This window comes from Mugil cephalus, chromosome 14 (assembly GCF_022458985.1).
Source record: "Mugil cephalus isolate CIBA_MC_2020 chromosome 14, CIBA_Mcephalus_1.1, whole genome shotgun sequence".
In the NCBI taxonomy this organism is placed as follows: Eukaryota; Metazoa; Chordata; class Actinopteri; order Mugiliformes; family Mugilidae; genus Mugil; species Mugil cephalus.
In genome coordinates, this window is record NC_061783.1 from 16334497 (window position 1) to 16360870 (window position 26374).

The window sequence follows — 26374 nt, forward strand, 5'->3', positions numbered from 1 at the left end:
TTAAACTTAGCTTAGCATGAACACAGGTAACAGGGGAAACATCCAACCTGCTCTGTAAATAGTAAATAGTAATCAGGTTTTGTGTTTTACACCGGTAGGTATTTGCAGTTTTGCGGCAGATTTGCAATAAATTATTATTATACACCGAAAAGGCATAACATTATGACCACCTTCTGAATATTGTGTAAGTCAGGACATGGGTCTCCTGAGGGTGTCCTGTGATGTCTGGCAACAGAATGTTGTTAGTGGGGGGCTATTGGTTGAGGAGAGGGGCCTCTGTGGATCTGGCTTGTTCCAGTGCATCCCACAGATACTTGATCATTTTCGGTTCTACTGAATTTAGAGGTCAGGTCGACACCTTGTGCTGTTCTTCATGATTTTTTGAGTTGTTCCTAAACCATTTTTGTGTGTACGCTTGTGTCAGGCTGCATCCTGCTGGGAATGACTGCTGCTGTCAAGGAGTGTTATTGCTATGAGGTGGGGGTGCCTGGTCTGCTCTAGATGGGTCGTTCATCCACACGAATGTCAGATCCAAATGGTGGTTTTAAAGTTATGCCTGATCGATGTACATAACTGAACAGAAAACTGAAAACATATGTGTTCAAGTCACGTGCTGCACTGTTTCGTGGCCCACTGCAGTGATCTCCTGTTGTCTTGTTGTCACTGTGAGAAACCAGTCCACACTCCAGGAAGTCGCTGCTCACAGCCAATAAATAGTCCAACACATTAACCAACGTACATGGGACAAGAAAGCTTTAAAACCAAGGGTTACAGTTATTGAAAATTGCTCAAATTACCTTTAGAAATTTCTTATCACACCACATAGAAGTATAAAAGATGTGCGTGTGCATGCCAACAAACAGAAATGTGCAGTTTTATGTGTTTTGATCTAATGTGTGTGTGGCGTTAGAGTCTGTAGGCCTGTGATGTAAAAGATCAGAGCACCGCTACGGTCAGCTGGTTGGCGTGTTTGATCCAGACGCATCCTGTATTCTTGCTCCGCTTCTGGAAGTCAGTCATTACTATCCATAAGAACGTAGTTTCAACCTTCTCATCTCTACATTCGCCTACTTAATCACCTACATCCCTTCCACCTTCTCTCCATCCGTCTCTCTATCATTTGTCTTTTTCATTATGCACAGAAAAGCTGCATAACAGCTCTTTCCCAGAAAGCCTTGAATTTCATTATGAACTTCTGACTCATGCAGACAAAGCCGTTTGGCAGCAGATAGACAGACAGACTGTGGATAGTCTTGTGGGACTTTTTTTTTTTTTTTTTTTTTTTTAGAATGAGCAGACTGATAGAGCCCAGTCGGCAGGACACAGTCTAAAGGGTGATTCTTTGTTGTTGTAAGTGTGTCATCGGTGGCAGTATTTAACCTTGTGCTCCATGTGTGAAGGGTCTCAGTGCAAATTGGAAACTGGCAATGAGTTGTTTAACAAAAAGTAATGAAGACAACTGAACCGTTGCACCTTGTGGCCTCACCTTGATTTATCTTTCTTTACAAATCGTTGCCTTCCCATGAAAGAGGTTTTGTTACCTTTCTTGTGATAATAAAAAGTGACGGTCACGCTATTTTGTCTATTTTTTTCCAGAAAGACTAAGACTTAGACAGACTTTAATGATCCACGAGGGAAATTACTTTGTCACCGCAGCTTTGTTGCATATAAAAGTAACACAAGAAAGATAAAATCAAATGAGATTAGATTAAAGTGAAATAAAAAAAACAAGTGTAATCAAGCAATTTACAGAATTATGAAAAGCTATACAAAAATAGTTGGCAGAACAGTGTCCGATATGGTTGTTTGGTCAGTTGCGTAGCAACAGCGGCATGGATCGTGTCATGGCGTTTTTCATCAATAGTGTTTCCACGTTGTAAACGCCAACGGAGTGAGTCCGCCCGTAGAGTCTGAAGCTGGGCACAGACACGCTGTGGTCCTATGAGCCAGGTCTCCAAAGCTCTTCTTAAGACACACTCCCTCTGGGTCAGCGCACACAGTCCATCCGTCCCACCGCCAAAGACCTCACGTTCCCCTTGAGGACCGCACCACCGACCTGAACCTCCTTCTCCTTCTCCACTCCTCCAACTCCAGTCTGGCATCCCCAGCACTTCTCCTGAAACTCAGTGGGACTCTCAGGCCTCACTCCGTGCAGCTCCGGGGACGTGGACCCCGCTAGCAGGATCGCAGGAACACACCAACGGAACACAACAACCGCTCTGCCGAACTCCACAACCAACGACCAATGATACAGCCAAAAAACAAAAATAAAAACAGACAAAAACGACCAAAAGCAATTTGACTGGTTCAAGGCACAGAAAAACAATCATTAACACATTCAGAATAACCTAATTCTTCGTGGAGCTACAGGCGACATGCAGCCACTCTTTCAGTCGCATTTTTCAAATAAATAAATAAATAAAAATGCAGTGACACATGCGTCATGTAATAATTGAATGCAGAAGGAGTTAATATGAACATACTATTAACACAGTAAATGCTTTTTGTTACAGGATGGAGTCTACAGAGAAATGTGAAGTAGTGATACAGCATTTCAACGGAAAATACCTGAAAACCCCACCAGGCATTCCAGGTGAGTCTCTCCTCTCCTTTTCTGTACATTACTCTTGCATCACACCTTTTCAATCTTTCCTGGAAATATCATCTCTTTAGCAATAAGAAACAGCCTTTCTAATTCAATTATGGTAATTTCCCATCTCAGTTTTGTTGGACAGCTTGATAGATTGTATGCACTGCGGTTTCTGACACCTGAAGCTAGCTCCGGCTGAATGGCTGATGCTTCTATAGGTCTCGCCTTCTCTTTGTCACCATCTCTCCCTCTTTCCCTGGTGGTGCTCTCACTGCAGGCCGGAACTTCTCGGGCAGGAGAAAACCCTCTTAATATTCACACTCATGCCTCTGTGCTGTTCTTTGCAATCTCCTTAAGAGCTCGCACTCTCCCCTCTTTCCTCTTTCGGCTCTTAGCTCTCGGTTGCAGAGTCGTCCTCTCTCCTTCCCGACACCCTTTTTCTGCAGTCACCCTAGATGGCGGCCAAGGAGAAAACAAGCAGGGACAAGTGGGTGAAAGGCAGAATGTCAAAAAATGGAGACAAGCTTGTACTTCATCTCGTATTAGCTCTGTCTTTTTGGGCGGCGTGCAAAGAGACATCACAGTTCAGAAAGTACAGTAAGTAGACAAAGCAATGGAAGTTTGAGGAACAAAGCAAGTCTCAAGGGGAATAAGATTTCGAAGAGGTGGTTGTGGAAAGAAGGTGAATTGGAAAGGGAGTAAAGATATGAAAGAAAGTCTCAGAGGGAGAGGCCTGGATGAACAAAATGTGCTGTTTATGCATTTTTGGGCCCCGGAGCTGCAGCACTCAAAAGTCTCCCCGGTGCATCCCAGCAGGACGTGCGGACCAGATAAGGTGATACCGAGGAGATCTCTTTCACCGCTATGGAAATTTTATTAACAACACTCACACCTCCGACCCAGGAGTGCAGAAACAGAACCATAAATCGCTCTCCACTGTCCAGTAATATGTCAGAGGGTCTGGATTTTTAGAATCTCCATATGTGCCTCAGACGCTGCATAGCCAGCAGCCATTAAAGGCAAGGTGAGTGGTTATATTGAAGTTGAGCCGTAATAGGAAACCTTTAAAGCTGTAATATCAGGCTGACCTTCCCCTTTAAGGGTCTATCTCCCTGCCACTGGGGCTTTATTATTGTTAATGGATTGTTCGGGCTTGTGCCAAGCATGGAGATTTACCGCACTGATTGGGGAAATCCTTCTGTAGACAGGGTCTATGAAAGTTCCCTCTCCTCGCTCTACTCGTTGCAAAAGCTATTCCTTGAGTTGTGAACTGAGGTGATTCACACCATCATCAATTCCTTCAAAGAATACTTACCGCTTATTACAGTTTGGGTTTTATTTTTGTACTTTTTACCATCGTTTCTCTCAGTTATGATAGCTTTGTGCTCACCAAAGCACCCGCTGAGATCTGGGAGCCAGTGGAAGTCTGACAAAACAGGAAACCCAAGCATTAAGAGCAGATTAGACCATGTTATAAACTTTATAACCATAAATGTAGATTATCTGGAATACTTCATTTGGGAGAATAATTGAACATGTCCCAAACTATTTCAATTATAATAAAATAATTGAGTCTAAACTCCTTAGCTGTGCCTCAGATTCTAAAAAAAATCTGCCAATGAACATCCCTTGATACTTTTTCCCCAATTTGTCAGCACTGCCCATGCTGACTTGCTGTCCACTAAATGGAGAGTTCTGGACATTCCTTTCATACTTAGATGTTCCTCTGCAGAGTACCCTAGGGCTGTGTCTGCTGTCTCCTCTCAGATAAAGCAAATAGCCCTTTTGTAGATGTGCATTCGTGGATTGTCTGTGGTTGCGTGCGATTGTTAATCATTTTGAATGCATTTGTATTTGCATTCAGATTCATGCGTGCATATTCAAATATCCACATTATAAAACATGTGCATGTACGTACTTTTTTTTTTTTTGACAGAGTCACAGTCATTGTGCGTGCGTCTCTGTGTGCGTGTGTGTCATGTTGGTGGTATTTCCCCAGAGCCCCTTGCTATGCAGGGCAGCTTCTTCATCCATCCTGCTCTGACAGCTCAGCGGCACCCCCCCGGGGGCTCCACCACACACACAGCACAGTGGAAGCTTGTGTGAGTGTGTGTGTGTGCGTACACACGCTGTGCGTGTGCTTGTGTGACAGCCGTGACTACTACACTGTGCGAGCCTTGGCACACACACACACACAAACCACAAAAGCACAAATGTGGTCATGCACCACTAACTTTGACCTGAAAGGAATGTCAATATCCATACAATGCTAATGAGAAATCTTTTTTTTTTTTTTTTTTTTTCCACCGTTTAACATTTCAACATAACCCACAAGCGCGCACAAAGTAGCTGCACTGGCTCAACACTTTCACATGCATGCACGCACTTATACACGCACTTTTCCATGTAGCAAGCTTATTCACCAATCCTCTCCAGCCCGTATCTGACAAGCCTCTGCATTTCCAGCTTAGCCACTCAAACACACTGTGTCAAGAGATGTGTGTGTGTGTGTGTGTGTGTGTGTGTGTGTGTGTGTGTGTGTGTGTGTGTGTGTGTGTGTGTGCGTGCGTGCGTGCGTGCGTGCGTGTGTGTGTGTGTGCGTGTTGGTCTCGTCATAGCTGCCCTCCCTTACTCAGGTGTATTCAGTGGCAATGCAAAAAAAAAAAAAAAGCATATTGAGTTGTAACCTCGCTGTCCCATACCAGGAAGTAAATATCTGGATGTCAGGTGGCAGGTCATCTGTTAAATTCAACTGGCCATGGGAAAGCAAACGAAAAGGAAGTGGCAGGAAGTTAACGCTGAGATACAGATACCCTCCCCGAGCTGAGAATAGCAGACTGGAGAATAGTGCAGATGCTAACAGATGGCAGCTAATAGCACTGCAGACAGTTTCCATGCACTTCCTGTTTAAATTTTAATGTAATAACATCAAACTTCCTTGTGATTACTTGAAATGTTGAGTTGATATACAGTGTGGAAAGATGATAGCAGATGGGGGCTAATGATGCTTAATGGCTTCCCCTTTCCTCTTATTCTAGGATCTTTACAGAATCACATGTAATTTTATATATGGATATGAATACATTTTTTATCAATGCTTCTGCTCGCCGAACACCCTCTAAACACCTTTTTGTAAAACATGTTGCACACCGCAAGGTTGAACCGAATACTCGTCTGAGTCTCCAGCAAGTTCTACAGGAATATGACACTCGCACATTGATGCATCTAATCAGCTATCCAGGTCAGGTTTGTTTGGCGAGGCTGGGTTGATATGAGATGTGCGTACCCGTCGTCCACCGATCCAGTCACTGAGGCCTGCTCCAGCCGCTCTGCTCTGCCCACGTCTGATTGTGATTCAGAGAGAGGGACATGATCGATAGCCCTGATGGAGCACTACAGCTGTTTAGTTATTCTGTGCAATGCGGCAGCCGCTCTCTCTGACGCCGTGGTCGGCTTTGGGCGTGCATACGTGCGCACACAAGTACAACTCGTGCACGTACTTCGCGCGCGCGTGTGGATGACGTGCGTTCACTTTACGCCCGAAAATATTTTACGCCGCGTCAAATATAGACACAGACGTCAGTTTTCCGACACATTTACATGGTATATGCTACACATGCGTGCACGCATGGATGGAATGATATCGCTGTGTAGTTGGAGGTGAGAATAAAGAGTTATCCTTGTTTTTAGTGGATGTGGATTTACTCAATACACAAAATAAATGGAATTTATGAAATGTGACTCCGGCAATAAACTATACTGAAGTGAGCCCAACAGGGACACATTATGATTTACACTGCAACCCTGAGCACTGGGAAAGTCAAAGGAAGCGCAGATAAAACGTGATTTAATCCGCTGGCTCCACTGAGCCTTGCTGATTAAAGCCCTTCGTCCCACAATACATTAAACAGCTTAGAGATGACACCCTATGGTAAATGTAATTCAAACCCGTAGATACATTAACCATTGTTTGAATTCGTCAGGTGAGTAATCCCATGTACGTACCATACTCTGTGTGGCAGAAAGAAACCTGATACTGTTTGATACTCTGAATGTGCTGCTGTGCATTGATGACTGAATTATTCTATAATCATATTCCACCTATGTAAACAGTTAGGTTAGTTTTTATTTTTTTTTTATAAGTATTATTGAGCATTGGACAAAAAGCAGCTCCAGACTTGAGTCTAGCTTTTGCTTTAATGTCTAACTGTGAAAACAGAGACTCGTTTCAGACTGAATGTGCAGTTACACTGCAGCTTCTTCCTTTTCGCTTCCGTTGTTGTTGCTTGCTCTGTTGTCCTGCTGCCAATATGGCAGCAGAGCTGAGAGTCGGCTCCAATATTGTCCAATAGATGCTGGATAAATAATGAAAACCACATCAGGAAGCAGCCACAGTGGCCCTGGGAGATGGAACCAAGCGGAAACATGCAATATGTACAAGGTTTCCTGCATGTCCTAACAGCATTTCTGTTTTTAACTTTATCTGTTTTTTTGCAATTTTGTTTTAAACCATAATGACGGTCTCTCCTACTCACTAATTCCCAGTTTCGTGGTATTTTATCATACGGACCTAAATGCCACATCCTCCATTGCTTTTCTTGTATGAAATGTCCCCTTATTAATCCTGATCAAATTTCTAGTTATCTGATTTATTTCTCTAATCTGCCAGACATCCACATAAATGCCCGGGCTTTTGTAAAAACCTCCACATCTGTCAGAATAATGCTAGAGCGAGTTCACGAGGGCCACCATTTGGCATGCACTCTTTAAATAAAACACAATGGAGACCAAAAGACAGCCTCGAACCCCAAGTGCTGGCCTGCCAACACTTGCCGTCATTATTTGTAGAGCACGAGGCCTGCGCCGCTGAGGGTGGGGGAGCCGTAGCTGGGGGTGCTCTTGCAGAAAGAAAAAAAAAAAAAAAAAGATTCCCTCCCTGTTGGCATCCTCACCAAGGCAACGGTGCCAAGATAGCAGAGACAGCCCACGGTATTAAATCGTCCCTCGCTGAATTAAGGCAAGTCCCAAATCACTTGGTAAGTCACAAAAAGCCCTTCTGAAACTGTCAGTCATACTCGAGTAATCTATGTTAATTTCTGCCATCCCTCCCACATTCCCCTGGCTAATAACTGGCCTGTCGGCAGGCCCATTTCTCTCCCCTATGGCGTGTAGATTTAACATTCAGCCAAGTAGGTTTGGCTTGGCTGTCAGTGTAGCTCAGACGCGGCTTCCTTTCCAAGTACACCGAGGCACGTAGTTCCCGTCGTGCATCTGTGTGTCATGTGTGAATCGCGAAGAGCGTATCTAACGTTTTCCTTCCTCCTTTTAGACAGAAACAAAAGGTCAAATCTAACTATTGATAATTCGGTTACATCTGCTGTCACCCAGAGTAAACTGCCCACATTTCTGTCTCTGTTTGTGATCGTCAAAGGCGATCGGACAGATTTTCAGTACGCCCTGCCACGGATAATAATTAGCCACAAAACCTCCCTTTCGAATGCACTTCTCAGGATATTGCATCATAATGAGATCCGTCCTCTTGAGCGCGGCCCCCTCCGCTCCCTCCACCTTTGACTTCACTCGCCTCCCATTAGAGGAAGGACACACAGGAAGTTATTATTGGCATCCCCAGTAAATCAGACGGCTTCCTGAAAAAGGATCAATTTCCCCCGATGCACTTTCTCATTATAACCTTATCTCGCCTACAGACAATAATCTGGATTTGTCACGCTTTGTTTGTTTTGCCACTGAACTGTATCATTCATGAGCAGAGCCAGCGGTTAGCAGGGAGGAGGAGAGAGGAGAGGGGAGCCGCCGTGAGTGGATCCGTCGCCGAGATATAAAGTATTCACCTGCCGCACTTCCCTTTCCACAGAAAATAATATAAGCCCTTTGATTGGCTTCAAAGTTTGTTTAGGCGGAGAAGAGGCGCTCCGGCTCCTGTTGGGGTTCAGACAGGAACGATTGACTTTGCTCTCCACTCAACCACATCTAATGTGAGGAGGGAGAGTCACCATGACAAAACGGTACATAACGAGGGAGAGTAATGGGGAGAAATAAAGCGGGAGTGTTATGGAAAGAAATAGATTAGGGGCTGAGGAAATGTGACAGGAATAAGCGAGGAAGATAAAGGAGAGCAGATGGAAAAGGGCAGAGAGGGGAAGGAAGTGATAGGTGGTGTGGAGAGGAATGAAAGTTGGATCAACCTGTGCTTTTGGAAGGTTAAATTTCAGTAAAGTTTAGGTTGCTGCATCTCCAGCAGATGAGATGAAAGGATGACTTTGACTGCGCGACCGCCGCCTGAGCCTGACCCGCGTGACCCCGGCCCAGCTGTCCACCATGTTGATCCCCTTCTAGCTTTCTCCCTCTCATCCCGCTCGTGCCTCTCCTTGCACTTTTTGTTGTCCTTGCTTTTATACCCGCTCTCGTCTATCCCTCCCACTCTTATCTGCCCCACCACCACTCTCTTTCATCCCTCGCTCTTTCCGCATGTGCTGCTCTCCTCTGTGCTTGTTATTCTACGCGCACCGCACACGTTCTCGCCTAAACCTCCCCGATGCTCATGTGTTGCTACTGGATGTAGACGAGTGGACGCGATATTACTGCAAGCAAAACAAGCACGGGAGGCTGCTTTTATTTATGAAGAACAATTTCCCCCTCTCTTCTTTGTCTGACACGCGTTCAGCCTGTTCATTGATGTGTTTGTCTCTCTTTTGTGCTGCGGATTCGCCGACAACGCGGACATCTGACAGTTCAGACAAAAGTTTTTTGTTCTGTTGGTTTTAATTTTTTATACATCAAAGTGGAGCTGCAAAAAGGTTGAACTCTAATTGGGGCTTGTTAAAAAAAATGTGCTTCAGATTATTGCGCACTCAATTATTGAGGATCCAGTCTTTCATGTTGTACCTCATTTCAGAATAAGATGGTGTAGGATGCACTAAAGCTGTCTGTCCAGCACTTTGAATGGAAAGCTGTAGCATTTGATAAAGTCATGCTTCTCAGAGGAAGATTTGTAATCCATCTGGTGATCTCCAGAATTTTGACAACCTCTGGATGTATCATTGTGTTTTTATGAAACCACTTCTGATCTCCAGAAGATGATATGTGATTTTAACTCTTAGCTCCATCATCAGAAATGGTAGTCTGCTGACAGAGGTTGACCTTTTAAACAAACATCAGCTTAACTGAACTGTCACCGTGAGCATGTTAGCAACCTAGCATTTATAGCTCAAAAGCTGTGTAGCAAAACAATACACGGGGCTCTGTTGTTGAGAGGTATATTTTACTAACAGATCTATGGATCTGGAGGTTTATCCAAAATATAATATGGAAATTTATAATATATTTAGATTTAGCAGCTCTTGAAAAGTTAACATGCTGATTATTTTTACTGTTAATAGTAGAAATAGAACTCATGTTTGTCATAAGTCACCCTCCTCTTAGATTAATACATCAACAATGACATAACAGTTACGTCCAATACCCATCACTGTCCATTGAAACACTGTTCAGATACTAATTATCATTATTAGAAGCAGAAGTTTTAAAATTTATTCTGCAAAGCTCTAAAAATCACTGCGCTGATTTTAAAGTCATGACCAAAAGCCTCTAGAGTCTTTATTTTATTCTTCTCTCTATCTAGCAGACTTCCACCAACACAGTAAGGATTTTTTTTTTTGTGATGTGTGTATTATCTTCACCGATCCATAGAATCCCGGTTTTAGCCATCAGTCAACTTAATCTAATGCAGCACCTGAGGCACTGTATTTCTTTTGCAAAAGAAATAATATTCAGCCTCTCAGCAGATACAGTAGGTCACTGAGCTCATAGCCTTCCGGCCAGCCTGCCCGTCTTCTAGAATGAAGATTAAGTTTGCTGAGGAGGATAATCATGCTCCGAGGTCTCTGTGGTATGCAGCCAATTCAGCAGGCTTGCGTTCTGTGGTTCACTGGTCAACTTCTCTCCATCTCCTGCATCCTTTATTATGGTTATTATTGTTATTCCTTTTCTAGAGTGCCACTTTTTGGTCCGTCAAAGCTTCTATTTCCTGGCACGTTTTTAAAGGTGCACCGGACAGAAATAGCAAGATCCAGCCAGGTCATTTGACTGCCCAGAATTGACTGATTGTATCCTGCGTGTGCTTGCGTCAGGGAAGCAGGGTAAAAAAAAAAAAACGCAGGCATCAGTTACACCGGCCACGTCACTGTCACCGTCCCAGGACACAGAGGGCAGTGAGATAAATCTAGCTGCTGCCCCCAAAATAGAGCACGGGCCTCCATTAGAACAGGACACAGGCTGTGTGGGAACAAGCAAAGGTCATTGTGGTCAGCAGAGTTATTTCTGTAGTGCCACCGGACCTCCAGGAGTGGACGCCCATTCATTCATCCGATTGCCTGCCAGCAGGTTAGGAAACACACGCAGAGATGTGAAAAAATGGACCTTACATGCTCTGCCAGAGGACCGTAGGAGGGTGGCAGTCGGCGACATTTTCAAGTTTCTGGTGACTTTGACACCTGGAGCTACGCGCGTCTTTTTCTTTGTGTGTGAGTGTATTTATACGAGAGCTCCCCGCTAGTGTTCGAGCTGAAGAGCGATGGAAACACACCTGGTTCTCGGTGACCTCATGTCTCAGACAGAGTGTCTCTCTCTCCCGCTCTCTCTCTCTGTCTGTCTCTTTCCTTGGCTGGCACATCATAGCCACTGGATCACACTTGTAGTTTATTTCTGCTGCTTTTACTCAGCCTATATAGATGATTTACAGCAGCTTAAAGACATGGGTGCTCACTCTTTTTGCCACAGCAAAAACATAGACGGACAAACGCACCGATGGAAAGCACACAAACACGCCAATAGAATGATTTCTTACGGCCTCTTTTTTTTTCTTTTCCTTTGTTCGTTCTCTCTCTTCCTCTCATACTTCCACACACACATACACACACACACAAATACACACGCATCAATAGTCCATTAGGAGTGTGTTGCTTTCATTACCTCCAGCTTGGCCCTGAGACAGCCTTCAGAGTGGAGTACAGCGGAGCAGAGCTGGCCGGGATTGCAGTATATATAGAGAGAAGTCTGGTAATTGCCAGCTCTCTGTTCTCTCTATCCTGTGCGTCAGGTGGAAAGTATGAATCTGTGGTATCTAGGGAACACCCCTACCGAGCTGCACCGCATCTCACTGCAACTGTCTGTCCCCCCACCGGGTACAAGTAATAGGAGGAAAACAGTGAGCTTAAAGGCCTAAGAGAGTCCAACAACTGCCACTCCAACAACACACACTGCTGTGGGAAACCAAAAAAAAAAAAAAAAAAAAAGGCCCCTAAAGATAAAGCTATACCCTTTCTACAAACTCTTTTCATGTCTTGCTTGTTACATGGTAGGAAGTGCCATTACTAGAGTGCAGCTTCTCTCTTGGAAAGCCATGTTTTGTTTTGGCTCATCTCCCGGGAGGCACGGGAAGGGGTCAGATAAGAAAACATTTAAGAAAGGCTGTAAAAGTTCAAATAAGAGCTATCGCCCACGCACATGTAATAACGGAATCATTAGCTGGATAATACTTCCCAATACCCGCTCCCAAAAGGAGTCAAACTATCTCGACTCGAATATCTGTTTTAGGTATTGTTAGATACAAGCAGTCCAAGTCTCTGATTGAATCTCCACATTGCCTTTGTTTCACTATATGGTTAGTTCTTTGTGTGCCAGCTTTCAGAAAGCATTCGCAATCTCTTCTGTATCCTGTGGAAATTGCACACATGGACAATTTTTCTCTTTTCTTTATTCCTCTTGCCAAAGACACTACCTACGACGTCAAAACCCCTCTCCTTTAAAGGGGCCGTCCACTCCAACACAGAAAACATATCATATACGAGTGTGTAGATCACGTTAACCACATATTATGGTCAAAAATGTCGCTAGATTTAATAGTGAAATTATGTTTTGGGGTGGATTAGGGTCTTAGAGTGTATCTCCTCTTCTGTAAAATGACTTAATTAGCCATCATTCTGAAATTCCTGCAGAAATTCCTGACAAAGTGGTTTGGATGCGTACCACAAAGCCAAATGAGACATGTCAGGATGGGGTGACATCTTTGGGAACTGTCCCGCCTTTGTTATTGTCGAGAAGTGTTAACCTCCTGAGACCTCGTGTCCTCATATGGGGACATTAAGTTTTAGGTTTTATTGCAGCTTATTCTGCTTCCTTTAAACCCATTGTCGTCATTAATGGACACTTTACTCTGCCATCTAGTGGCGGCAAAGGTTAAAACTTATTTATTCATGATAAATGTTTCTAGTTTGTTATGACGTGCAAAATGAACAATTTTTATCAATAGCAACAAGCTACAGCACCACTAATTAGCAAGTACTTGTTTGAGGACGTTGGGATTTCATTGTTCCCAGATAGTTTGCACAGCCATGTTCAATTAATAATAAATAATAATAAACAGTTTTACATTTTGACAGACATTGGGTGACTTCATTATATATAAATAACGAAATAATTCAACTGTCCACATATGAGGACATTGTTTTTTTTCCACAACTACTACTTCCTGTTCAGCGATGATGCTTAGTTTTTATACTTACTAATCCCAAATAATATTGGAGAAATTAAAAATGCAGACCAAGCTCAGATCTCAGGAGGTTAAAGCAAAGCTAGCATTGTCCAAAAAAATTAAAAATTTATTCTGAAATTTGCATTGTCCATTAGGTAGTTTCCCGATTGGCTGGAGGTGAACCTGTAGCCAACGGAAGTAGGTAGTCATGAATAATTCAAATGAGATGTAAATAGCTTCTGAAACTGCCTGGTGGAGGAAAGAAAGAAACCTGGCCTGCTGGGAAAGGCAGCTTTATAGAAATCTAAACAACTTTCGGTGAATAATATATATATATATATATATATATATATATTTTAAACAGACAAGGTATTCCATTCCTTTGTGTTCTGCTCAAGTCATTTGTCAAAGAAAACCTATTATGCTACAAAAGGTATTCTTGCTCACAGGCAAAATAAACAAAAATGACACATTTTCTTTAAGTCGCTGTTAATCATACCTACAGTATGGAGTGTATAACAGTAGTTTTTCACTGTGTGGCCTTTACTGGACCCCAGCATGTTACCTTTATGTCCTCTTTGTTGCATGGATAGAAGTGATGCTGCGATGATAATACCACCACCACTAAGTTTTCCTATTCACCAGGCCCTGTCCTGATCCTTTTACACATAGACACAAAGATTTATGAATTACCTTGAGCTAGTCATATCTCTCTTTTAGCCCGAGACATAATCTTGCCACAGATGCATCCAGATCAATTTTTCAGGATGTCTTATTTGTGGAGCTGTGCGTAGCGAGGAGGGGGTTGTGCGGCGGGGGTGCAGTCAGAGTGTATCCAATTTCAGGCAGCAAAGCAAATGGCCTTGGAGATCAAGGATTATACAGCAGATTTCTAAGTCGAGCTAATATTGATTCGCCGTGCCCCTGGTGAACTCCTGGTTGTACCTTCTCCATGTAAGCTTTTAAATGTTGCTGCCTTAATGGCCCCCCTCGTCAGTACGGTCCCTGATCTATAAGGCCGCAGCAGCTGACCCCTATAAATATGGGCTTTTGTTTTTCTAGATAGATGTGTTCTCCGTGGACTAGTACCCAGTGGAAAGTGTGTGTGGTTTGTTTTGTTCAGGATAAGGTATCGTTTTACAGCAAGGGCTGCGCTTGATGTTATTAGATTTACTAAAAGAATGGGGGAAAAATATATATCGTACGCACTTTTAAGAAAAGTGTTTCAGAGATTAACCTGTTGTATTTCACTGCCATTAAGACTGATAATATTATAATCTAACGTACCATCACATCTTTAGATATTTAGACAACATATCTATACTTTATGTAATCAGAGTCAGTTCTTAGAATTTTATAAGCTATTGGGATTGTTTCTTATTGTGCTGGAGGATAGCAGTCATCTGTATTTGTTGCTCCTCTAGCAGTCCTCATCTGGGTAAATTTGCTTTGTTGGATCCTGTCCACACTCCAGCTGGCACTGACGGACATCCGACCACCTAGTTGCAGATTTTTTTCCATAGAAGCTTCACATTTCAAACCGGGACATCCTTTACAGTGCTGTGGCGCAAAGGCATTAATCACAGGCTTTTTCATCAGTTCTAATGCATTTTAATGTGCCATCCCATACTGAGCAGCACTCCTGGCACCCCTCTGTGGCTTCACGGTCTCCATCTCCTTCACATCAGTCTGAGGCGCAGAATTAAAAGTTTGTTATCCAGTCATTTAGCCATCTGTTCGGCAACTTCTGTTTCTCTCTGCTGTTTTCCTGCTCTTCTTCACACTTCCTTTTCACGCCTGTTCTCCCTCTTTCACACACACGCATTGTAAACCAGAGAATACTGAACAGCCACATATTTGAAATTTGGTAATTGCTTTTGGAGAAGCAGAGAAAACAGAACGTTACTTCAAAAGTCTAATTATTCAACATTACCTCCGCCCCTGCTCAAGTGAATAAGGGAAAAAAAGAAAGAAGGAGGGCGAGGGGGGTTGAGATGGGTGTTGGGGTCTGGTTAACTTGTCCAATAGACCCATTATGTGGTAAAATCAACAGTGGGGAGTGTTGGATGTGTGCTAGCGAGGGGAAACCGTGTCTAAATCCCCTCAGTTCATACAGCCATTATAAACAAGAGTGGATTAGCCAGCGGCCCCCTGCTGGGACAGTGAATGGATGAGAATGGGAAAGATGAGGGAGGCCGCTCTTCTCCAGCATTATCTAAATAACAGACCGGGGAATTCAATAAGTACTGGCCTCATCAGACCTCATCAGCTCCTCCAATTAGGCTGCACATCATGGCGGCTGGCGGGCTAGTTGCTGTTGGTGACAGATGAGAGCCAGCGCGGTGGTGTGCTTCCCTCCGCAGCAGCGCTGTGCTGCCTCACATTCCTGACATTGTTTAGGTGAATGCAGTTATTTCTGTGTGTTTGTGACAGGCGGCTTGTTTGGAAGGGAAAGTCCTAAGTGCTGATGAATGTCACCGGTTTAACACCGGTATTTGTTTTTGCATACAGTTGCCTTCTCCCAGTCTACCTCCATCATCAGCGCTGCATTGATGAGTCCCAGATAGTGGGCCTCAACTTCAAGGAAGGACTTACCTTCAACCGCGCTGCTATTTGTGAACCCTGGTGATATTGATGTTGCATGTCAATATCTCTCCCCTCACACATTACCTCCCTCTCCCGTGTTTCCCTAAGGGTCAGGACATGTGGAGAAAAAACACAGCTCTCCCACATCGATTGGGGCCCATTAACACAGACTGAGAAAAACAAAGCCTTTCATCACATCTGAGATGTTTAGGCAAGGACTTACTCAGTTCTACACAGGTCAACTTTTCTCTCTGGTTATTGCGCTGATATCTCTGCCTCAGAGGGACATAAAGTATTTTTCCCCAGCAGAGGTTGTGTTATGTTTTACGTTTTCATATTTTCCTTTTGAGGGATAATTGAGAGGAAAACTCTTGAATATGCAAAGAATTGATGCACTTCATTGTTGACTTGCAGTCCAAAACATAAGCTGGGCTTCTTAGTATTTTTAATTCACTTTATGAGCCCAACCCTTACTACACTACACGATTCAAAGCTGTAGTAATACGACACTTGATATATTCAGTGAATGCAAAAAAAATGCCACTTTCTTGTCAGCAACTTCTTCTTCTTTTTTTTTTTTTTTTGGACAGGCACAGGAAAATTAGCGTCAACGCTGCTCGAGAACAAAGAGAATACGTGAGAAATGAATGAATTATGAGCCATGGGAATGTCTGAGACTCTGTTTGAAGTTCAGACGTACACGGGTCTTTCAAAGCCAGCACAAATGACTTGAGTTGCGAATCTTACTTATGGACCCAACTATGGCTTTATAGTTTGAAGATCAGCAAAGCAACATGTGACGCATGGACGCTCTTTAATGAGCCAATCAGCTCTGATGTAATCTGAGTAAGATTTAAGTGTTACACCATCCATCCACCTTTTATCCTGTAGGAAACCCATGGTCATGAGCTAGTGCCCTGTGATTGACTGTTCACCACCTAATAATAACACACAAGCACACACACCTGTTCACACTCACAGGCACACCTGCGGCCAATTTACTGAACAGTAACTGTGAAAAATGTGAAGAGCAAATGTAAAATGTACATTTTAAAAAGGAAATGTACCAAAAGTGGGAACTTAACAATATTATATTACCAAAATGAAACAAGAGAAGGTAATTTAACGACGGTTACACTTTAACTCATTACTGTATATTCAGTAATGGCACTTAAATCGTTTAGGTCAGCAGCAAGAAACTAAAAGCAATAATAATTTCTTAAAGTTAAGCTAAAGACTGGAAAACAAGGTAAATGAGAAAGAGGATATCGATGAGAGTAATGGATTTTTGTGAGGGAGGAAAAGTTTCCTCTGTCTTTGCTTGTGTGTATGTATACGTGTCTATAAGAGAGTGTATACTGTATATATATATTGTGTGTGTGTGTGTGTGTGTGTGTGTGTGTGTGTGTTGTGGCTGCTGTTTTGAAAGTGAAAGAGCAAAGAGAGCTGCACCTGCAGCTTCTATCAAACGGGGGAAAGCTTCTTTCAGCACATCTTTAATTACAGCCCTCTGCAGCTCTGCTCGGCTCAGACAAGCTGGTTTCCATGCAGCCAACCAGATCCTCTCACGTAGAGCTGCCTTCCTCTGCCAGAGCCTCGCCTGATCCCTAATCAGCCACGGTGCCACTCTTCATCGATCCCCAATCAGTTACAGTAAAGAGGACACTATGGAATCCCCCCTCGCGTACACACCCATCCGCCCCCTTCCCCCCTGTTTAGTTGGGTGCCCCGCTTTCATTGATCATAAATCAATGTCACTGGTAGCATTGATCGTCAATCACCCTCAGTGACATTATCGAGCCGGCTGGTCCTTCAGCTACAGGCCTGCCCTCAGCCCTGGGCCCACATTGCAGCCCCGGCTCTGCCATATTGATCCTCCCTCGGATACAGTATTGAGGGCTCTTTATTGATAATTCATTTATTGTGCTGTAATTTCATTTTCTTTTCTGTCCATACCGTTGTTACTAGAACCCCCTACGGTGGAAACCTAGTTAACAGACACGCTGCCTTTTTTGTGTGCTTCGCCGTGCGTCTCTAACTCTTGTAAATGCAGCATATTTTTCTAGTTTCTGCCTCTGTTCAAATGTCACTATCAATTCTCAGGCAATGGTAGCCTAAAGGTTATACAACCCTTCTTATAACAAGAGAATCAAAAGTTTGACTCCCAGGATCATTTGGGAAATTCTGTGAAAAGTAAAATGCTATTTAGTAAAACACCCAGCGTCTGCTTGTTCAGAGGACTCTTTGAAATGCGCTGTGTGAAATTGTGTAAGCCTGTGAATGTCAAGCAGAGCACTGCTTAAAAATATCACGCTCAGCAGAACCCTCACACTGATAAATAAACCTAAATAATTTTTGGTGAAACATTACGTGGAAACGGTATAAAAGCTGAACCCAATGCAAATTCAAGTTTTCATGTTTTATATAAATAATGATGCTTTCTGAAGAAAATTGACTTCCTCGTACGTTCTCCTTCTTTGATGCAGTGTTATACAGAGGAGCATTAGCTCTGGATCTAGTAGATGGGCAGTCCTGTTGAATTACAAAGCGCCCATCTGTGTGATTCATCTCTATAGATGGGAGGTTTCACGGGTCACTGGAGGCGTTGGCAGTGTTATAATATTCTGCTAACAGGAACGGAGCAAGCCTCACTGTCTGCCCACACAGGCAGTGACATAGACAATGAAAGCGCAAGTCAACCCCCGCAGAAAAAGTCAAGGTACTCCCTTTGCTGCAGCCGCATCGGTTAGGACACTTCCACAGGTTCCAGCCAGCAGACAGCAAATCTGTTGAAACATTCATTTGTAGCCTGGTTTTGTAGTTTTAATTCTATGTTAATTCATTATTATTATTATGAAAATAGGTTGATGGGAGGGGGCTCTGTGGATCAGGTGTGTTCCAGTGCATCCCACAGATACTATCAGTTTGGAATCTAATGAATTTGGAGGCCAGGTCAACACCTTTTTGAGTTCCTTAACGGTTTTTGTATGTGTGCCTGAGTCAGGCTGCATCCTGCTGGGGATGTCTGATGCCATCATTGCTATGGGGTGGGGGTGTCTGGTCTGGTCTGGTCTGGTCTAGGTGGGTGGTACATGTCTAACATAAATGCCAAGCCCAAACGTTTCCCAGCACACAAAGATGGCCAATGTTATTTACTTGTACTCTCGGTGGCCATAATGTTATGCCTGCTCTGTTTATGTATTTAAGCAATAATCTCTCATTTGAACTCTTGCTTCATCAGTTCATTTTTTTTTTTTTTTTTTTCTGTTTGGCCTGCTATTTGTAGATTCATCTGTGACATGTTGGCTCGCGTTGCCTGCTGCACAGCGTGGCGTTTTCTTAGCTGGGATCTTATTCCAAATCCACCCTACAAATAGTGCTTTCAGCCTCGTACCATGCCGACCACAATGCAGCCACTCGTACTGTAATTGCCACCCTGGCCACCTGTGTAAAGCAACCAGTGATATTGAGACCTACCAAAAGTTGGCACCGTGGAGAAGCATGTGTGGCTTAACATTAGAAACATCTGCCGCTGCCACAACAGTGCAGCTGACTGCAGGGCCCAGCGACACTCGGCTATGCCCTTTGGAATGAATGCGGTGAGAACTGTCTGCCCGTGTAAATGTTATTTCACTATATGGATGCAGGATTGCGGGCCAGTCATTGGAGTTGGCAAACACACAGACCCTAATTTCTGCGCACTCACACATGTCTGTCTGCTCCGTTGTTTTTTAGCTATCTGTTTACTCGCCATGGCAACCCTGGTGTCGGGAATGGCAAGTGGAATTAGCCGATTAAGCTAAAATTAAGTTCTCGTTTAACTGGTACCTCAGAGCTCGTCTCGAGTTGGCGGAGCAGCTGGAAACCAACCGCCTGTTTGGCGCCGCGCTGCACTTGCAGCTCTCGAGTTTAGTGCATGAGCAGATTAATTCAGAGTCAGTACTTGAAGATGCAATTAAACCCTTATTTTCATCTGCTAAAAAAAAAAAAATGACGCCTCTGTATTTCAACAGAATATTGTTCACCTTTCTATGCTAGATCGCTTTCCATTGATTTTTACATATTCCTGGACAACTGCGTGTTTAAGTATTCCCATAAGATGTTCTCAATCATTTGTAGTTGTCTGCTTGTGTTACAGACTGTCTGAGTGCCTCACACATGGAGCTCAGCTCATCTAATCCATCAGCCCTACTTATTGTCTAAAACTGCTTGGTTGGTTAGTTGGATAGAGAGACAGACGGATGGACAACCACGACAGAGAGAAATGTTATGGAGGGCGAGATGGACAGAGAGTCTGGGAGATGGATTAGCATGTCAGAGACTCCCTACATAGCATTACTCTTATTAAGTGTGCAATAGCTCATCGATCAACCTTCTACCGCCCGCGTCCAGGGCTCTTGCCTCCATTTCCCTTCCCGTAATCCATAATATCATCTCAGGCCTGAAACGCCTGGCGTGATTCAGAATCCCTCTATGGCAAAGTCTGAGCTGGAGCTGATCAATAGCCATGGAGCATGTGTACCAGAGATGCAGAGTGAGAAGCAAGGCGTTGTTGACATCCTTCTCCCCGGGCTCATCCCACACAGATACATGAACTATCCAATATGGATTGGAGGGATGAAAATCTGGTCTGTGCTTGTCACTTCTACCTTCAGCGAGTCTCTCTCCGTTCTGTCTCTTTCCGTCTCCTCGCGTCTTTTGTTTTCGTCTGTGACACTGTAACTGTCGTTCCATCTATCTCCCTCTCCTCTTTGTGTCGCTCGCTGCCATGCGCCTGCTCCATTTATTGGGCCGTGTCACTGAGCCATGTGTGCCGTCCCTGTCAGCAAAACGACTGGCAGACTGTCTTCATTTCCGCGCTGAAGGATGCGAGGCCAGCGTGGCAGTTGCGAGAGCTATCGACTGGGATCCGTCAAAGCCCTCCCTGTAGGAAAGCTGCTGCTGCTGCTGCTGCCGCTGCTGCTGCTGCTGCTTGGTTTCCTGGTTGGCAGCCATTCTGAGCTCATCTGTTTGGCTCTGAAAATGGCGACATATATGCAGCGCTGATGTATTTTGGGTCGGTAACCCTTCTCCCATTGTCCTTTCCACCTGTCATATATTTCTCTATCATTCCTGATATTCTCCATCTTTATCTATTTCTAGAACACTGTCCCTTTCGCAGTCTTTCTCTTGGTGTGTCTGTGTGTGTCTCTCTCCCTCTCACTCTTATTTTCTGTCTTTCCCATAAGACTCACTCCTCCTCAGTCTGGGCAGACAGGTCAAGCTGGCTGAAGGGAATCAGACAGTTGTTGATCCAATTAGAGATCCGCTAGAGCAGTGTCAGAGCACAGCAGAATTCCAATAAAATACAGTCCTCTTTGTTCCTTTTCCACATTGTCTTCAAACACAACAAAACACAGCAAAGCATGAGACTTTAAAGCGACGCGTAGCCCATGCAGCTACGAGCCTAGAACCACCGAGAACTTTTAACCGGAGTAAAATTTGAATGATACCTGACACTGACTCTTTTCAGACTGACACATTTCGGTACAAGTGGCTGAACGGTTCCTTCTGTTTGCCCTCTTTAGTGCTTTGGACGCTCTGAGCAAAGCAAAGCAAGGCCAGCCCAGTTTGACTCCAAACCCTTTTGAGAGGCCTCTTTTGTAACAGTCTTGATGGTGAAAAGCTGGCTTTTTTCACATAGCAAAACCTTTCACCCAGCTCCCGTGCAACTCTGGAGGCATTCCTGCATTGATTTCATCATCCAGTCCAAAACACACGGACAGTCCTGTTCCTAGCAGAGAATGAATATATGATTTGCTGAAAGTGGTGTGTTATAACACATGTGCTGATTTGCATTCATACACCAAGAAGTTATAGAGTTGGAACTTGGAGCTCTCAAGCCCTCTTTGTCTACATACCAGAGGGAAAAGGCACTGTGCTTGTCTGTAGCCAAAGGGCTGATTTTGTCCAGATGCTGGCCCCTAGGAAACAACTGGAGCTACAGTAATTACTCATGCGCACAGCGCTAATAAGTAAAAAATTGCAACAAGCTTCAATTTGAATTGCTATTGTAATTGCACTGTCTTATAGAGAGGAGGACATCTGCACGCTTTTCTTTGTTCATTTTAATGGGTGGTAATGTGTCTATTGATGAGCAGAAAACCATGACTATCTCTTTGGAAACCAAATCCACAGTGAAGAGTATGACTGAGCCAAGGCTGTGATGAAATGAGGCTAGAAGTGCATGCATATTACTCCCACTAAACTATTCCATTGTGGTGTGTGCATATGTGCGCACGAGTGTGGTGGCGTGCATACTACAAAGCACACATGCATGTGCTTATGCCTGCAGTCACCCCTTGTTAACGTGTTTACCAGTTCCTACGGCAACCCACATAAAAAACAATTAAGAGTTCCCATGGAGCACCTTGTTAGCAGCAGTTGTTGACCTCCGACCAAAAGTACTTTATGCTTTTTCCTATGATTTAGGATCATTAAAGTACAGCAAATTGGTTCATAACCGTTTTTTAAGCGGCCCCCTGCAACACATATTACGAGGCCAGTGTGAAACGCGTTGTACTCAAGATGCAGCATCAGCAAGCTAGCGTGTGCAGTCTGTGGCCTAGTTTATTTCGGGCTGTGCCAGCGATGACGGTGTGTGGTGAGAGGTCTGAGAATGGTTTGTAGACTGGCAAGCATCCGTGTTGCATGTGTGCGACTTTCTGAGTATTCCTGTGTATTTTAAATGGGTTGTAGCGGGCAAACCTTAAGGGCAGAGGGAGTCTTGTGTGCGTGAGTGTGTGTGTCAGGGCTACTGAGCGGTGAGTCTGTTCACAGGGTGGGTGGGGTGGTGTGAAGCTGTTGATCTTGGGCTGGAGTCTTAAACAAATTGGCTAGTTCGCTGTGGGAACTGGGGATGTAGTCACAGGGGGAACGTCAGCGTGCTCTGTGTCAGATTCTCCAAATTTCTCCGATAGCTAATTATCTCCCAGAGTGCCAGAGGAGAGGTTTGGAAGAGCTTTTGTTGTTTTTCTTCTGTAACACTTGCTCACTCTCCCTTCCTAGCTACATTCTCCTGGGCTGACTCTGAAAAGTTTGGTCCCATAGTAGACCCTAAAGGCACATAAACACACTAACACGTTTGTGGTTTTTTTTCTTTCTTTTAGAGAAATTTGTTTGCATGTTTGGCCCCATGCTATCCCTTTAGCCATAAACAGGCATACACACAATTTTGTTAGCTCCACAAGCCTTTCCTCATTTGCATGTCAGACACCTCATGTAACAAACTAATAATTATCCTCAGCATCCGGCAGCCGTTGCAGCACTGAGAACAAATAAACAAGTCATGTGGATAGCTGATTAATTCTTAAGTAATTTCATCGTGTTATGAAGAAGTTCACTCTTCTCCAGGTATTTTTTTATTTATTTTTTTTCTCGCTGCTATCACTGTCAATCTCAACGGCGTCTCCTTCTCTTCTGCCTTGTGATCCTGTGGTACTATCAAGCACCTCTAACATCTGGGAGTGGAGATTAAAGCGTCAACAATTCTCTCTGTGGGTGTCATCTCTGGCACGGCGCGATGAAAGGTCCCGTTGCTCAGCCTCCTGCAGACGGGGCCCCGTCGTTTGGCCCGCGTCGTCACAGAGCAGCCCTGTCACGAGCTGCCAGGCCCGTAATGCGAATGCGATGACAGGAGAGCCGCCGGGTCTCTCCGAAAAAACCGCCAGGTGTGGGGCGGCAGCAGCTCCATGTTTGGACAAGCTCGCTGGCTCGGGCCGAACTGCACGATAGCTGAACTGTGCTCCCAGGGAGCGAGTGTTTGATCCCGGTATAGGCTCACACTTTTCTTCCCTTGTTCCCTCTCGGTCAGCCATTTCGCTTATCTCCTCCGCAGTTTCTTTGTTTCTTGTTTTTATGCTCTGTAATCCTGTGCTTCTACAAGTTTATACATCTGGCTCCCTTTCCCCTTCACTCATCTCCACAGTCTGCTTCTCAAGAGATTCCGATCTTGCTGACGCAGTCTGAAAAGGGGACGGACACTTTAAAGACCCCCAGATCCCCAGCCAAGCCAGCCACTCGTTTTCTCATGCTTTTTGCCCCGTCTTTGCTCGAGTGTCTTTCTTCAGATTTCCTCCCTTTCTACACTATCTCATCAGGAGAGTGCTCTACCTGGAATCAATTTTTTGCCTGTTTCGCTGCTCACCTGCAGCTCGAGTGTGAGAAAGTGCCCTTTGAGAAGTTATCTTTACAGCGGCATAGGTCATCACAACACTTTCATCGACCTTCTATTGGTAATTATGCATTCAAAAGGCTGATAATATGGAGGCGGCTTAGATGGGGTTGCGCCTTTCTCAGTCTTTAATTGGATTAACTCGAGCTATTTCATGTTATGCTTCATGCTGCTGATGATAGACAGCCTCCAAAGTGAGGGCATTTTTCAATCCTTCTTAACTTTTGGCTCCGTCGTCGCACAAAAGGTTAGACTGCCCCTAGTGTTTGCCCCTCAGAATGGCGTAATTAATCTCTGTAACAGCCTTTACTCAAATAACACAACCCAGTGAGGTGCTTACACTGAAGACTGTCGAGTGGAAAAAGACATAAAATTTCAAATAAACAAGGAGGTGGCTGTTATAGTAAAACATGCGGGGATTATGCGTCAGGAACAGGAACGCCTTCTAGAAATAAGCTTTGGCTGAGAGAGCGGTCCTGCATTACCATCTCAGAGGTATTTACAAGAGCGATTACTGTGATTATTATTTCAACAATACCCTGCATTGCTCTTTCATGGGCTGCCAGGCTGGGTGAGGATAGGGAGGGACTGCCAACATTGCTGGTCTGGGAATTTGTCTAAGAGCTCCATAGTACGGCAGAGAGGCGGGGGGGGGGAGGGGGAGAATGAGATGTGATGGTGGAAGGAGAGGAGAGACTCGCGGGTCTCAAAAGGGTTACTGTCTTTCTGAGGGGTCGCACGATGCACTCCTTCTAACACGATTTTGTTCTTTTTCTCCTTTCCTCTGTGCAGCTCCCACGGAGCCTTTGCTCTGCAAATTTGCAGACGGAGGGCAGAAGAAACGCCAAAGCCAGAGCAAGTACCCTCAGAACGGGAGGCCGTGGCACAGAGAAGGCGAGGTAAGATTTTGCACCGGTGCAGATGAATTTTTATCCTACATGATACATCCAGCGCCTCACAAAGTCATCAGCCAGGAGTAAGTGTGATGAAGCTACGCCCACCCACCCACCCACCCACCCACTTCCCATATACATGATCCTGTTATCGTATGGCCACAGCTACATACTTGATGAGCCTTGTGATAATAACCTTTGTCAAACAGCTGTTGCCAAGGTTAACAATTAACCTTCACAAGTTTATTTATATTCCACACGCAATAAACAAGCTACTCTCCTCTGATGAGCTGCCAGAAGAGCTTTGAGCCTGTGACTAGTTGTAGAAGTGATGACTGCAGCGCCACCTCTGTGGAATTTCTATCATCCATCTTCAAAAAAATTACTATTTTTGTTACGTAGAATTGACGATTAGGAGACTAAAATCGAGTTAAACCCTTTCCATTTTAGAATGAGCCGGTTGTTTTGCTTTACCTTTGAGGTAATGGTATTCCTGAGAACAGGTCCAACCCTGAGGCCCCAGGAGAAGTTGGCCATAACATCTGGTTTTATGTAAACCATTACCGCCTGCCATTTGTATTTACTCTAAAGTATGGTGCTGTTAAAAAAAAATAAAAAAAATAAAAAATACAAGAAAAATAGTCTAGATATCGATCAAACTCCCCCCGGATGTATATGAGCTGTCATGTAAATTGCATCTCAAGCCAAACGCCTCACTGAACCCATATATTTCCGCCATACATCAGAATGCTGGGAAACCTGAAACTGGATACGGCGCGGTAACATGCAGACAAGGTTAAAATCTCTTCCTATGCTACTGACCTGCTATAAGGGAAAGGACACACAGAGGAGACACTCAGAGGAGTGCTTCAGACCAGACTGCATAAAAAAAAAAAAAAATACATGCATGCACCTGCGCTCACATGCTCTTAGTTAGGCTGACAGTTGTGCTGAAACGGCAAAGGTAGCGGCGACCGGGAGACATCAAGTATTTGTCCTTCAGAGAACACATGCACTCTGCGTGTCTGTGTGCGTGGTGGAGGTACAGTATGTGTGCGCTGAGACGGTGTAGGTGGAAACTACACTGGCTCTGTGTGTGATTGTTCGTGTCCGTCCATCACATGTTCAGCAGCCCTAACACCTATAAGCCGGTGAAGCGTGTTTAACCTAAATCACTCTGCTACACTCCCTCACAGGTCCTCACATTGACAGGGCTGACTTAGAGTAAAGTGAGACGAGTGTATGAGTCTTTCTTTTGAAGGGTGCAATATGGAGGACGCTATCAAATGAGAGGAAACACCCCTTTTGCCCTTGTGCTGCATTAGTTTTGCGCACATGATTTTTGATCTGAGTTTAATACGGCTGCTTAGCATGTTACGCTGACACTGTAAAATGTGTTTATATGCTACAACCGCTTCTGCTAAGTGCTTTGATTCGCTCACACATAACTATAAAACTATATACTGTGTGTGCCATAAATATGCTTTAGCTGCCTCAGTATTGAAGGGACAGCTCTAAAAGCGAACGGACTGCAGGCATTA

At 44.3% G+C, this 26374-nt stretch overlaps 1 protein-coding gene across 4 annotated transcripts in view; it reads left to right on the forward strand.

The window, feature by feature from the left end:
* rbms3 (RNA binding motif, single stranded interacting protein) overlaps nucleotides 1-26374 on the forward strand; it is a 253458-nt gene that overhangs the window by 185171 nt on the left and 41913 nt on the right. For all 4 annotated transcript variants that reach the window (XM_047604581.1, XM_047604584.1, XM_047604585.1 and 1 more), the window contains 2 exons: nucleotides 2514-2593; nucleotides 24733-24839. In XM_047604581.1, the coding sequence (XP_047460537.1) occupies nucleotides 2514-2593; nucleotides 24733-24839 (187 nt within the window). The remainder of the gene's footprint in view (nucleotides 1-2513; nucleotides 2594-24732; nucleotides 24840-26374) is intronic.